At 40.1% G+C, this 15,071-nt stretch overlaps 1 protein-coding gene and 1 non-coding gene across 2 annotated transcripts in view; one reads left to right on the top strand and one right to left on the bottom strand.

Annotated features, from left to right (window-relative positions):
- TFDP2 (transcription factor Dp-2) overlaps window positions 1-15,071 on the top strand; it is a 122,384-nt gene that overhangs the window by 93,097 nt on the left and 14,216 nt on the right. Inside the window, exons 5-7 of the mRNA XM_054729411.1 lie at window positions 974-1,095; window positions 2,723-2,770; window positions 14,184-14,346. Coding sequence (XP_054585386.1) covers window positions 974-1,095; window positions 2,723-2,770; window positions 14,184-14,346 — 333 coding nt within the window. The remainder of the gene's footprint in view (window positions 1-973; window positions 1,096-2,722; window positions 2,771-14,183; window positions 14,347-15,071) is intronic.
- On the bottom strand, window positions 10,621-10,727 carry LOC129147185 (U6 spliceosomal RNA). Its single transcript, XR_008554511.1, has one exon. It is a non-coding gene; the product is annotated as a U6 spliceosomal RNA (small nuclear RNA).

Genomic DNA, 15,071 nt, shown 5'->3' with positions numbered 1-15,071 from the left:
TCACATCAATGTTTCTCTCTCTCCTTCTCCCTTCCTCTTTCTCTAAAATCAATAAAAACATGTTTTTAAAAAGCAATAAACACCCTAGCTGGTTTGGCTCAGTGGATAAAGTGTCGGACTACAGACCGAAGGGTCCTGGGTTCAATTCCAGTCAAGGGCATGTACCTCAGTTGCAGGCTCCTGCCCTGGCCAGGGCTCGTGCAGGAGGCAACCAATCCATGTGCTTCTCCTGTCTTTCCCTCTCTCTTCCACTCTCTAAAAATCAATGGAAAAATATCCTCGGGTGAGAATCAGGAAAAAAAAAGCAGCAAACAAAAAGTCCATATCTTTAGTTTCATTAATTCCTTTCCTGAAGTCTATCCTTAGCAAACAGAAATTAAGGCCAAGATCATTGTACAAAAATGTTTATCACAGCATTGTTTATAGTAGTGAATAATTGAATATCCATATATCTAATAGGGAATAATAAATTTACATGATGGAATGTTTTACTGACATATTTAAAGAATATGTCATTAAAGAATATTTAATGACATGAGAACATGCTCTTAAAAAAAAGAGAAAGAGATAAAGTTGCATCTGTATAATAATCCAAATTGTGTAATGTTTTTGCCTATATTTTGGACTGTGAAGATCTGATTTACTGTTACCCAGTTCTAGTAAATCAAGCTTGACTGGAATTAGGTTCTGTAATTGCAAAGAAAGCTTTTCATTTTTCTGATTTTTAAAACATTGTCAGTTGCCAGCTAATCCTTCCAAATTGCTCTTCACTTGCTGAAACCTGCATTATGACCTCATGTCAGTATAAGATCCTAGGATATAAATGAATCAGAGGCATTGCTTATGTTTTAGATGATTAAGCATTTTAGACAATAAGGTTTCCTCCTTGTAAGGTTAGCAGTGAACATTATTTTGTGCCTGTAGGCTTTTCATAATAACTAAGGATATTATTTTCTTTGTCCTAACTTCACAGATTATAAGCACACCTCAGAGACTGACCAGTTCAGGAAGTGTTCTGATTGGGAGTCCATACACCCCAGCACCAGCAATGGTCACTCAGACACACATAGCGGAAGCTACTGGCTGGGTCCCAGGGTAAGAGTGTTGTTACAAGTTACCATTTTTTAAAATTAAAAAAAGTTCTGACCTTTTTTTCTTAGGATCTTGTCTTCTGTTCTTGTTTTATGTTAGTCTAGTCCTTAAAAATGAATACACTTCCTTTAAAATTACCTATTTTATTTCACTTCATATCTTAGATATAAACCATTTATGGAGCAACCATTTTAAAACAGAGAAAAACATTATAATAATAACTTGTACCTGAATCTTTTTACTTTTTTTCAACTCCGAAAGAGAACTACTTTTTATTATTATGGCATTTAGCTGCTTTGGAGATGTCAAAACTATTTTATATTGTTTTAACAAACAAAAGATAAAGTGTTGGTTATACTGAGAATTTCCCCTAAGAGTTCTTGTTTCCTTTAAAAAAATCAGAAAAGGAACTAGGGAAAAGAGGCCAAATATATTAAAATTTTCATTGAGTTTTCCCTTGATTCTTTTGAAACACTGGGCAATTAAATCAATATTTCTTCTATGTTATTCAGTTGCCGCTTTTAGTATCAAACCTTCACATCTTTGTAAAATACCCTTACCCAACCTTTCTCCTTTGCTTATCATTTTAACATTTCATCTTTTCATAAAATAAAAGGAAATAGTAAAATTAATGACTCAAAACTTTATTCTGTTACTTTAGAAGTTATTTAAATTATTATTTAAATACTGCATGAGTAGTTCCATCTTTGACTTACAACTGTGAGTTCTAGCAAGCAGACAATACATCTTGGTTGAGTAAGAATTCTTCCCTTCAAGAATATTAAATGAGCCTGGCAAGTGTGGCTCAGTGGTTGAAGCTTCAGCCTATGAACCAGGAGGTCACGGTTCGATTTCCGGTCGGGGCACATGCCCGGGTTTGGGCTCCATCCCCAGTTGGGAGGGTCCTGCAGGAGGCAGTTGACCAATGATTCTCTCTAATCATTGATGTTTCTATTTCTCTCTCTGAAATCAATAAAAAAATGTATTTTAAAAAAGAATATTAAATGAATTAATAACAGTCCTGGCAAAGTGTTTTAAGCCATATCCATATTCAAACACCTACACGTATATTAGAGACAGAAGAGTTTCATATGTAGTCATACTTTTCCATGATCAAGTGAGATGACATGACAGTCACCTGTAATTCCATGGCCTTTATTCAGTCCTTGTGAACGTTCTCAGGTAGATAGAAAAGTTACCTTGGGTTTCTGCACAGCCCTGAGAGGTTATAACATGAAAGCGTGCCTGGGCCAGTGGTTTGGAGATGACCAGGGTTTGGATATTTCCAGCCTCAGCTGTGCTTTATGTTGGAGGTGGTATGACTGTCGTGTTTTTATAGTCAGTCATTCCAGAGTAAATCAAACTTCTCTGTGCCTTTTCTTTTGTGAACCTGTAATGTTTTCCTCCTTAAAGATTCATTGAACTCATTTCAAACTAGGTTATTCTATTGTGATTTCTTGGTCCTTTGATAAAATTTAAGTTTTTATTTTATGGACATACCTTTTATATTCGTTAGTTTTTGTGTTTGGCTATATATATTGTGGAATTAGACAAGTTACAATAAATTATTCATGAAATAAAATAGTGTTTATATGTTCTTTTTATGCTTTTTTTTCTTTTTTCTTTTTAGTGATAGAAAACGGGCTAGAGAATTTATAGACTCTGATTTTTCAGAAAGGTGAGTATGAGTGTATTTTGTTTGGGAGATGCTACTACATAAAGGTTTGGTACCCACATTCTAGCTTAAGTTAGTGAGATGTGTTTATCCACACAAATTTAATAACTTTATTGAGTTTCTACCATTATTCTATACCACACACTGAGTACTTGACTTCACTTGTCCTACATAAATTTAGTATTATATTTTTATTTTTATGGTTTCAAAAGTGAATAGATTGGCTATTGGTAATATGTCATTTAGCTCCCTCCCTCCTTTTGGAAAATGCAGTGTTCAACCAAGGTGAACACTCACCTGACCTCAGCATGCCCAAACGTTTTAAAAACAGGTTGGATTGAGCACATTTAAAGATCGTAGTAAATTCTCACTTCTTTCTCTAAATAATACCTGGGAGTATAATGTAACCTTTCTTTAGACTGTTAGGACAGTGGTTCTCAGTTCTTGGTGTGCCTCAGAATCCCCTGTGGTTTGTTGAAAAATATAGATGCCTGCCTACCAAGTGAGAAACTCCAGGATTAAAAACTCTCACTTTACGGTCGTTATTTGAGCTTAAGTTTAATATTCCATGCAAGTCACGACACGAGGTACAATGTTAATGTTGCACTGTTAAAATAGGATGCATAGTGTTAGAGGTAGTTGAATTCTGTAAGATTGTTAATATTTTAAATAAAACCTTGCCAGTTACACTTTTTACATTTTATTTTTGGTTCTAAGATTTTGTAATTTCCCTTTTCAGTGGTATTTCAGTCTCCTTTGTCCTGTTAGGTCATCTGTTCTCAATATAATAGTTTCCTGTCTTTCCCATTCTCTAGTTTGCTATCTCCAACTTGCTAGGCAGCTAGGTGGCCGGTTGTGTTAGAATTCAGTCTAAAATAAAAGTGAACAGGCTCTGAGTGAGGACCTCGGGCTGTGTATTCTAAAAGTGTGTTTTCTTGCATTGACACTGGCTTTGCTTTAGTTCCTTGGTGGCTTCTGTTGCTTGCTTCTTGGCTCTTAACTGTTTTGAACACAAAATCGTGTCTGAGGAACTGCTGTATCATATGGAAATATGTAGCAAAATGTTCTTTTCTCTCTAATGGCAGTTCCTCTTTCCAAACTCATACTGTCTTTGTGTTTATCCTAGGAAAGGGTAGCAGTGTAAGTTCTTATAGATGTATTTAGCAATGTTTGAGGCCTTGAAATAGGGCTTGTTATTAGTTATGATTGGTGGCACCTGTGTACTACAAACAGTATAAACAATAAGATTCTCTTCATATTCTTTTTCATAAGAAAAAGATCTCTAAAGACCACATAAAAAGTGCTAGATTAAATTAGTGGGTGTAACCATTGATTCAACTTTCCTTTTCTGCATCTGGGTTCAGTGGCATTTTGGGGGGTGAGGGTTGTGCTTTTTATTATTCTCTTTTATTTTAAAATATAACCACAAACATTATACATGTGGCTTTTATTGCTGTTCTTACAAATGTTTCTTTTCCTCCAAATTTATTTATTTTTCTTTAACGCTGTGAAAAGTTTTGTTTCCCCCCTCCCAAATGTTCAGGTTAAAAAAGCCAGCTCTCAACCATAGACTAATCTTTATCTCTCCAATATCTCGTATGCTGATTTAGTATGATATGTAAATATTTATATTGGTTTTCCTCGGGAATTTATACATCAATATATGTAGACATATACAAGCTCTTTTTAAAAATATATATATATATTTTTATTGATTTCAGAGAGGAAAGGAGAGGGAGAGAGAGATGGAAACATCAGTGATGAGAGAGAATCATAGATTGGCCGCCCCCCACATGCCCCACACTGGGGATCAAGCCTGCAACCCAGGCATGTGCCCTGACCAGGAATCGAACCGTGACCTCTAGGTTTGATGCTCAACCACTAAGCCACGCTGGCCGGGCTATACAAGCTTCCTATCCTTATCTTATTACTTGACAGTACAATTTTAGGTCTGTTTTACACAACTGTTTCCTGGTTAAGGCCATTTGCAGAAGCAAGTCAGTTTCTGAAGAAATCTTGTTTGGTGGGTAAAGGATGCATTGAGATATTCTCATTAGTTTTCCCCTGTATTCTCATCCACTGGAGTTCTTTGCACAGAACTTGCAGAAGGAGCTATGAAAACCCTCTTTCTGGTCTTGCCTGGGGTTTTGATCCTGGAAGATGTTTGTTCACTTTCTCTTTTTAGAATCTGATGGTGTCTCCTAAATCTCTTTTCCAAATAGGTCTGCTTTCGCTTTGGGATTTCTACTAGGGGAGGAAAGTTCTTAATATCTTTTTTTCTGTTGGAATTCAGTTAAAATGTTATTTATTTATAATAAATTAATATAATTTAAACTATAATACACTAATAATAAGAATCAAAATCTGTATAGTTAAAAACAAATATCATTTTAGACTGTGATAGTTGGCACACAAAAAATAAGAAGGGGGTTTGTGGATTATTGGCAGGATGGTGGCTGCCTTAGAGCAGGCCTCTCTAAGGAGATAATATTTGAATGCAAAGAAGTCAAGCATGTAGCTAGCCTGATCATGATGGGGAGCCAGGGATTCAAGCAGAGGGAATGAATGGCAAATGCAAAGCTAAATGAGGAACCAGGTTGGAGTGTTTGGGGAAGCAGAGTGGCTTGGAGTTAGTAAGAAAGCCAAAGTATTATGAGACTAGGGGCCCAGTGCATGAATTCGTGCACCTTAAAAGGAACTGTGGGCCTCGAGGCTGCGGTGGGCACAGGGGCGGGTCTCGGCCCATCCTCTGTGCCCCAGCCTGGCACCTCCCACCGAGGCCCCTGTCCCCTGTCTGCTGGCAGTCCCACTCCCATGTGCTGATGGCACCGGCCCCGGTAGCACCTGCTGACTGCGCGGAGCGAGTAGGGCCGGTGCCAGCAGCAGGTGCAAGCGGGGCCAACACCTCCAGTGGGTGTGAGTGGCAGCTGCTGTCCGATCGCCCCTCAGGAGCAGGGGGAGGTGGAGAAGCCCTTAGGGGCGATCAGGGCCAGCAGGCTGGCAGCCACCATGTGCACCTGCTGACGGCACCGAGCAATCAGGATTGGTGCTGGGCGCCGGCAGTGGGTGTGAGCAGGGCCAGCGCAGGCAGTGGGTGCGAGCAGTGGCTCTGGTGCCAGCAGCGGGTGCGAGCGGCAGCTGCTGGCCCTGATTGCCCCTCAGGAGCACGGGGAGGTGGAGAGGCCCTGAGAGACTATTGGGGCCTGTAGCCGCCGCTCGCACCCACTGATGGCGCCGAGCGATTGGGGCTGGCACTGGGCACCGGCAGCGGGTGCGACTGGGGCCAGTGCCGGAAGCAGGTGCAAACACCAGACGGGACCATGGCGCGTGGTAGCAAAGAATTTTCAGTAACTACCATAGGCTCGCCCTGATGATAGCAACCAGCGCCCCGCTGTGGTCTGGCGCCCCTGCTCACCTGCTCCACCATCCTGCCGCAGCCGATGCCTGCCATGTTCTGCGTGCTGCTGCCTGCTGCTGATGCCCGCCATGTTCCACACACACACACACACACACACACACACACACACACACACACACACACACCAGTGGTCAGCACATGTCATAGCTACTGGTTGTTCGATTGTTCCGCCATTCGGTCTATTTGCATGTTAGGGTTTTATATATATATAGATGAGGGTGGAGAGGTAGGCAGGGGTCAGATCATGAAAGGCCTTATAGGTCTCAGTAAGGAATTTGTTTTTATTTTAAAAAGGGAAATGAGCCAAAACCGGTTTGGCTCAGTGGATAGAGTGTCGGCCTGCGGACTCAAGGGTCCCAGGTTCGATTCCAGTCAAGGGCATGTGCCTTGGTTGCGGGCACATCCCCAGTAGGGGATGTGCAGGAGGCAGTCAATCAATGTTTCTCTCTCATCGATGTTTCTAACTCTCTGTCCCTCCTCCTTCCTCTCTGTAAAAAAATCAATAAAATATATTTTTTTAAAAAAGGGAAATGACATGCTAATTTACACGGACTGCTGAGCAGAAATGGATTCTAAGGAGACTAGAACAGAAGCTGGGAAATCAGTTACAAAGCTATTGCAGGGGCTGTGGCTTGGCAGTAGAGATGGGAAAAAAATGACTTAATTTTGGAGGTAGAACCAACAAAATTTATTGATAGATTGAATGAAGGAAAAGGGGCAATATAGGATGGCTCTTGTTTTTTTTGCACAAATAGCTGGGTGAATATTGATGCCATTTACATTTATTGTTGCTAGGAGTAGGTTTGGGGAGGGATTGAATTTTGTTTTAGACATATGAAGTTCAAAAAGTTTATTAGTTATCTAAATGATTAATATCATTAAGTCTATAAGTAGTGCATCAGCATGTAAATGGTCACAGGCCTAGATAACATACCCCAGGAGGGAGAGAAGGTCCATAAGAAATAAACATTTATTTCCCACCTCAAATCCCCATCCCCACCCCCAACACATACACAATGGATACTTACAGGAACATGAGGGTGTGTGTTTTTTCTAAATTATTTTATCAAATTACTAAATTACCTTGTTGATATAAATGTTCTGGTTGACTCATTTTAATGAGAAATAAAGTTTTTATTATATATTATATATAATTTATTTAAATGGAATATGTTTATTGCAACTTAAACCCGGGGTATACTGTTTTATACTACAAATTTTAGTTTTATATTTACTTTTTAAAATAAAAATAAATTATTATTAGGAAAATGTAAGAAGATAGTGGTTATGGATTCCAGTTAAGTGCCTGGAAAGATAAATAACTTTTTATTTTTTTAATATATATTTTATTGATTTTTTACAGAGAGGAAGGGAGAGGGATAGAGAGTTAGAAACATCGATGGGAGAGAAACATTGATCAGCTGCCTCCTACACACCTCCCCACTGGGGATGTGCCCGCAACCAAGGCACATGCCCCTGACCGGAATCGAACCTGGGACCCTTGAGTCCGCAGGCCGACGCTCTATCCACTGAGCCAAACCGGTCAGGGCAACTTTTTTCTTTTTTTATTTATTAATTTTAGAGAAAGATAGGAAGAGAAGGAGAGACAAACATCAACCCGTTGTTCCACTCATTGATGCTTCATTGGTTGACTCTTGCATGTGCCCTGATCAGGGATGGAACCCACAACCTTGGTGTATCGGGACCATGCTCCAGCCAACTAAGCTACCCGGCCAGAGCATAGATACTTTTCCTATTATTCTTTGGGCACAATTTTTTTGAATACTTGAAATTATTAATAAAATGTAACATGCTTTGTAAACTATACTATATTAGTAGCTTTTTTTTTCTTCTTTTATTTCTCAATTCGGTTTTATTTGGTAAAGAATGCTTCCTATGTATTCCACATCCTGTGATGAAATTTGGTGTAATTTAGAAAGGGGGCGTTGGTGTTTCAAAGAGCTCGGGTTCTAAGAAAGTGTGTAAACTCTTTATTTAAGATTTAGATAGGGAGATTCCAGTTTAAGATGGTAACTGAACACTATGTTTGCACCACAATGGCTGAATTCCTGTTGACATTCTCATGTAAAAAATAATAAAAGGAGCCCTAGCCGGTTTGGCTCAGTGGATAGAGCATCGGCCTGTGGACCAAAAGGTCCCCACTTCGATTCTGGTCAAAGGCATGTACCTCGGTAGCACACTCCTCCCCAGCCCAGGCCCTGGTCGGGGTGTGTGCAGGAGGCAACCAATCAGTGTGTTTCTCTGACAGCAATATTTATTTCTCTTGTATGGAATGGAATTGCTGGTCATATGGTAATTCTTTGGTCTTTTGAATAACTGCCAGACTATTTTCCAGAGTGGCTGTTTTCACCAACAAAAATTTCCAGTTTCTGTACATCCTTGCCAGCACTTACCTGTTTCATTTATTTCACAACCTTGTGGATGTGAAATTATATCTTATTAGGGTTTTTATCTTTATATCCCTAACTAGAGGCCCGGTGCATGAAAATTCATGCACTGAAGGGGGGTCCCTAAGCCCGGCTGTCCCCTCTCACAGTCTGGAGCCCTCAGGGGCGGGTGGCGACCCGGCGATCAGGGGAAGGTGACGCCCCATTACACCTCTGCTGCTGCCACTGCTGGCAGTGCAAGCCTCGGCCGACCCTGGTTACCTGAGCCTCGGGCAGTCCTGGGTGGCTGGGCAGCCGCCATCTGAGGCTTGCCTGCGCCTTGGGCCAGCCCTGGGCGACTGGGGGGCTGAAGGGACTGGGGGACTCCAGAGGCAGGCGCGTGGAATGTCCAGGCCCACCTCGGGGTGGGCCCAGTCTTGCTGCACGCCTGCCACACCGGTGGGGTTAAGGGGACTGGGCGGTGCTATCTTGTGGCTGTGGGTGCTGCCATCTTTGAGGATGGGGCAGTCAACTAGCGTATTCCCTCCTTATTGGCTGTGTGTGCCGCCATCTTTGAGAGCGGGGAAGTCAATTAGCATATTCCCTCCTTATTGGCTGTGGGTGCTGCCATCATTGAGGGCAGGGCAGTCAATTAGCATATTCCCTCCTTTTGGCTGTGGGCACCACCATCTTTGTGATGGCATGAGGGTCAATTAGCATATCCCCTCTTTATTAGATAGGATGGTTGATGATGTTGAGCATCTTTTCATGTGCTTATTGACCATTTGTATATCATCTTTGACCAACGTATGATCAGATCCTTTGGGTTGTCATTTTATTATTGAGTTGTAAGAGTTTTGTCAGGAAAAGGCACACCTTTTCTGAATGTGGCAGGAGTAGTAATAAATTAGATGTGACCATGGAAGTGACTTAAAGAATGAAGAATAGCCCTAGCTGGTTTGGCTCAGTGGATAGAGCATCAGCCTGCAGACTGGAGGGTCCTGGGTTCAAGTCTGGTCAAGGGCACAATGAGTTTGGTTTTTTTTATCCATAATTAATGATGAAATGCTAAAACCATATCATCTCATTTTACAGAGATATACTGGCTAATGAAGCCACTAAGCCATCAACATTTAAGCATAAATGACAAAACATAAATAAGTTCAAAACCGAAAGAACCACTGAAAAAATAAATTATTGTACAACTATTACCACTACCCATCTCCAGAACTTTTTGACCACCCCATACTGAAACTCTGTACCCATTAAGCAATAACTCCCCACTTCCTCTGGTTCAGTAGCCAAAGTTTTACTTTCTGTCTATGAATTTAACTGTTCTAGGTATCTCATATAAAAGGAATCATATCGTATTTACCTTTTCATATTTGGCTTATTTCACATATCAGGTCTTCAGGGTTCATTCATGTTGTAGTATGTATCAGAATTTCATTCTCTTTTAAGGCAGAATAATATATTGCATTATATATTTTTTTTATTCATTTGTTGATGGATGTTTGAGCTGTTTTCACCTTTTGGCTATTGAATATTGCTGCTATGAACACTCTGGTGTACAAATATCTGTTGGGAGTCCCTGCTTTCAATTCTTTTGCTATGTACACAGAAGTAGAATTGCTGGATCATATGGTACTTCTATGTTTGTTTTATTATTATTATTTTAAATGTGTGTGTGTGTGTGTGTGTGTGTATTGTTTTCAGAGAGGAAGGGCAAGGGAGAGAGAGATAGAAACATCAATTATGAGAGAGAATCACTGATTGGCTGCATCCTGCATGTCCCCTATTTCGGATCTAGCCCACAACCTGGGCATGTGCTCTTGACCAGAATTGAACCCGGGACCCTTCAGTCCACAAACTGATGCTCTATCCACTGAGCCAAACCGGCTAGGGTTGTCACTTCTTTCTATGTTTAAATTTTTGAGGAACTGCCATAATATTTTCTACTCATTTTACATTCTCACAGCAGTGCACAAGGGTTCCAGTTTCTCCATATCCTCACAATACGTCTTGTTTTTGTTTTTTTTTTCTTTTTAAAAAATATGGAACGCTTCACGAATTTGCGTGTCATCCTTGCGCAGGGGCCATGCTAATCTTCTCTGTATCGTTCCAATTTTAGTATATGTGTTGCCGAAGCGAGCACTGTTTTTGTTTTTGTTAATAGCCATCCTAATGGGTGTGAGTGATATCGCATTATGGTTTTGATTTGCATTTCCCTAATGGTTAGTAATGTTGAACATCTTTTCATGTGCTTATTGACCATTCATATCTCTTTTTTGGAGAAATGTCTTTTCAATTCCTTTGCCCATTTTTTAATTGGGTTGCTTTTTTTTTTTTTTTTTTTTTTGGTTGTTCAGTTGAATTGAGTTCTTTATATAGGCTTTTACCTTTTAATGTTCTTTTACTAGAGGCATTGTTCATTTGACTTTCAAAGAAGTTTTTATAGAAGGGGTTGCCAGGTCCAAATCTCCTACCTGTGTACTGCAGGTGTTGACTATTCTCACTACTATTGAATTTTAATGTAGACATTGATTGGTTGTTATTGTCTTGGGCACAATGCTTTAATAACCTTCAGAGAACAAGCTTAATTTCTTGATTCAGCCAATGTTGAGTAGTACCCTTCAGTTTTGTATTGGTTATGAAAATTCTGGAGCTCATGAAGAGGAAAATCACCTAGTGGTACCTAACGTTCTATGCATGCTATACCATTTAATCCTCACAGTATCCTTGTGAGAGCAGTATTTGTATCCCCATTTTTCTGATGGATGAGGACTCTGGGTCAGTTAAATGAAGTAAATCGCTCAAAATATATAACTAACTAGAGGCCCGGTGCACGAGATTCGTGCACTGGGGGGTGAGAGGTCCTTCAGCCCGGCCTGCACCCTCTTCACAGTCCGGGATTCCTCGGGGGATGTCCGCTTGTTCGGGGGATTGGGCCTAAGCCGGCAGTCAGACATCCCTCTCGCAGTCTGTGGTTCTTACAGTCCGAGACCCCTCGCTCCTTACCGCCTGCCTGCAGCAGAGGCGGGAGAGGCTCCTGCCACTGCCGGTGCGCTCACCAGCCATGAGCCCAGGCTTCTGGCTGAGCGGTGCTCCCCCTGTGGGAGGGCACTGACCACCAGGGGGCAGCTCCTGTGTTGAGCGTCTGCCCCCTGGTGGTCAGTGCGCATCATAGCAACCGGTCGTTCCACCGTTCAGTCGATTTGCATAGTACGCTTTCATTATATAGGATAGGATAGTTTACCAATGTTGATATTTAACCACAGTTCTCCTCAAGTTTATTATCAATGCATGCACTGAACTAATCTTATAAGACTTTTATATGTAGTCTTGTATTTATGATTCAGGAGTATGTTCTTCAGCACTTAACCTTTTGCACTTGGATGTCGAGTGTGACTCGACATGGTTAGCATCGGTAGCAGGAATCGAGAAAAAAGCAAGCGAGTGCAAAGGGTTAAAGTTTAGCTGTTCCTATTTAAGGACTGTGTTTCGCTTTTTCTTTAAATATTACCCATGTATGACTACAGAGGACAAATTAGCCAAACTACCCTATGATTGTTTTATTGCTCCCTTTTTAAAAATACTAGAATTACATGAAAAATAACACCATGCTTTATCACTGGCTTTTAAAAAGTATATAAACACTGAGTCGAGAATTTCATTTACTTTAAGCCATTATCCAGTTCTTAGTATAAATTAAAAATCCCATACACAACATAGTTTTTTCAAAATAACTCCTCTGCTCCTATTTTTAGCAACTCTTATTTACTTTTGTCGCTTGACTTGTACGAATGATATTAACTTACGTGTGACTAGCCATTTGTATCTCCATGCACCAAACTAAGGGCATATCAGCCTAGAGTGGGTTTTGTGTGGAAATGGACACAGCAAATGGGAATTGGATTCTTTTCCAAAACGCAATGACTTAGGACAGTGACATAAACAGAATAGGGACATGACCGGGTTCGTGTGGCAAGTTCACCATGATGGCTATGTCAGGAAGGACTGGGGTGCCTCTAGAACAGTTATGAGGTCCTTGTTAAGAACTGGATAAGGACTTAAAGTAAATAAAATAAAACCACCCCCTACTAGCCTTGAAGCACTCACTTCAGCACTCACTCCCGGGTCTCTTTCAGCTCAGTATGCAGCATCTTTGCTTGTTTATATATCACTGCCTCCGAAATGGCTGTCACTGATTAACTGCTTTTCCTTTATCCAAATCAACAAGTTTTTCTGCCTCTTCTGTTGCCTGTGATCATTGTTTCTTTCACACGGTTAGCAACATTAGCACTCTTGATGGCCTCTACGTTTTAAAATTGTTTTAAAATTGTGCTATTCGGTGATTTCCCCAGCAACAAAAGCATTCTCTCCTTTGTTTGTTGCCTGAGAGACTCTTTTTGTCATGCTGAGGTATCAGCTTGAAAGGGTTGTCAGTTCGGAAAACCGAAGTTTGGTTCCACAACCTATTTTTTCTGTGAGCAACTGAGTGGAGATGGGAGATGTTCGAGAAACGAGGTTTGACTGTATTTTATGAACACTTTTTTCAATTATTAGCATTTAATGTTTAGAATCTATTCCCTTTTATTTTTTTTCAGGTACTCTTATTGTCAGTATATTCTTTGCCTCTCTTCAATATTAGTCATTTTCTCTTGAATATCAGTTGTGGGAGTTATGCAAAATAGATTATTGTGACCTCTTCAGTCCTTATTTTGGTTCCCTTGCACACAGCTGGTATTGAAGAGGGTGAAACTCCTCGTTTCAACTGCTGCTCTCATATTGGCCTGCTGTGCTTTCTATTAAGTTCGTATTGCTATTTGGGGATTACTGTTCTGATTTACATTAAATGCAGCCTGGTTGAGTATTTCTTATTCTGCTCACTACCATGTAGGCCTTTGGCCGTTGGTATTGTATTCTGAGGATACCTTGTCATCTAGTTTTGCTGTAAATATTGTCATGAGGTTTGCATTTTGCTGTCTAGTTGCTCCGTTTTTATCTGGGGATTTGGAGAGTCTGAAAACTATGCTGCTGTCTTGCTATCTTCCTAGACTCCCCCATAACTGGTGTGTGTGTGTGTGTGTGTGTGTGGTGTGTGTGTGTGTATAGTCTGTTTGAATATTAAATTGACATGTCTTTTATAATCTTGGCATATAGTTGGCACTCAGATTAGCAGAACTAAACCACTCAGTTTAGTAAAACTAAACTGAATCAAAGTTTAGGCCTAGGCATTACCCAAACTTGAAATAATTAGGTAAGTATTGACCAGTATATAAACTACGAGGGCAGAGTTTGCATCTGTTCTTCTCATGGATTTATTCCCAGTATGTAGAACAGTGCCTGGCACATAATAGAAATAACTGCTCAGTAAATATTTGTTGAAGAAATAGGTGATGTGTGTAAGAGAAGCACTCTAGCTTTATATTTTATTAGGCTTTTAAGGTAAAATTTAAATTTAAAACATTTCCTCATCTCTAATTCAATTAAAACTTACCACTTGAAACAAAAATCAAATTACTGTCTTTTCATTATTTTCTACTTTTGTAAAGGAAGTCTCTAAGTAAGTATAATGGAGTATAAATATAAATATGTTTTCTTCTCTTAGTAAACGAAGCAAAAAAGGAGATAAAAATGGAAAAGGCTTGAGACATTTTTCAATGAAAGTGTGTGAGAAAGTTCAGCGGAAAGGCACAACGTCATATAATGAAGTAGCTGATGAGCTGGTATCAGAGTTCACCAATACAAATAACCATTTGGCGGCTGATTCGGTAGGTAGATCATGCACTTGACATTGACTGTGATGAGTGATGCAACAGCGTACCTCTTTGGGTTATCCATGTCATCAATATGAGGACTCAGACAAGCTAGGGAATTCCCAATTCCTCCTTTACTTGAGGGTCTGTTGGGAATTTTTTGTTGTTGATTTTTTGTTTTGTAAAGAATTCTTTTATTATTTATTTCAACATACAGATGAACACATATTTTTAAAATACAATTTTGGGGGTTGTATACTGATATTTTTTATGTTATCGTTTCTGCAGTGTCAGAATTTCTATTTACATTCAGTTATAGAACTTAAGCTTCCCATTTATTATTATTTTTAAAATATATTTTTATTGATTTCAGAGTGGAAGGGAGAGGGAGAGAGAGAAACATCAATGATGAGAGAATCATTGATAGGCTGCCTCCTGCATGCCCCACACTGGGGATCGAGCCCACAACCTGGGCATGTGTCCCAATTGGGAATTGAACTGTGACTTCCTGGTTCATAGATCAGTGCTCTGCCATTGAGCCATGCTGGCCAGGCAAATCTCCTTTATTTAAGTTTAGTTCTACCTTTAAATGGATTCAGTGTTCTCCACCATCCTTTATTATCAGGGCATTTGATTGATTGGATTTTGTTCTTAGGATCTACCCATACACAATAAGATAAAGGGTTTTTTCCACAATGCAAGTTAACACACTTTTCTTCATTGAGAAAGTCTTGCTACCC

The sequence above is a fragment of the Eptesicus fuscus genome, chromosome 18 (genome assembly GCF_027574615.1).
Source record: "Eptesicus fuscus isolate TK198812 chromosome 18, DD_ASM_mEF_20220401, whole genome shotgun sequence".
Lineage (NCBI taxonomy): Eukaryota > Metazoa > Chordata > Mammalia > Chiroptera > Vespertilionidae > Eptesicus > Eptesicus fuscus.
This window is presented reverse-complemented; position numbering and strand designations above follow the sequence as displayed.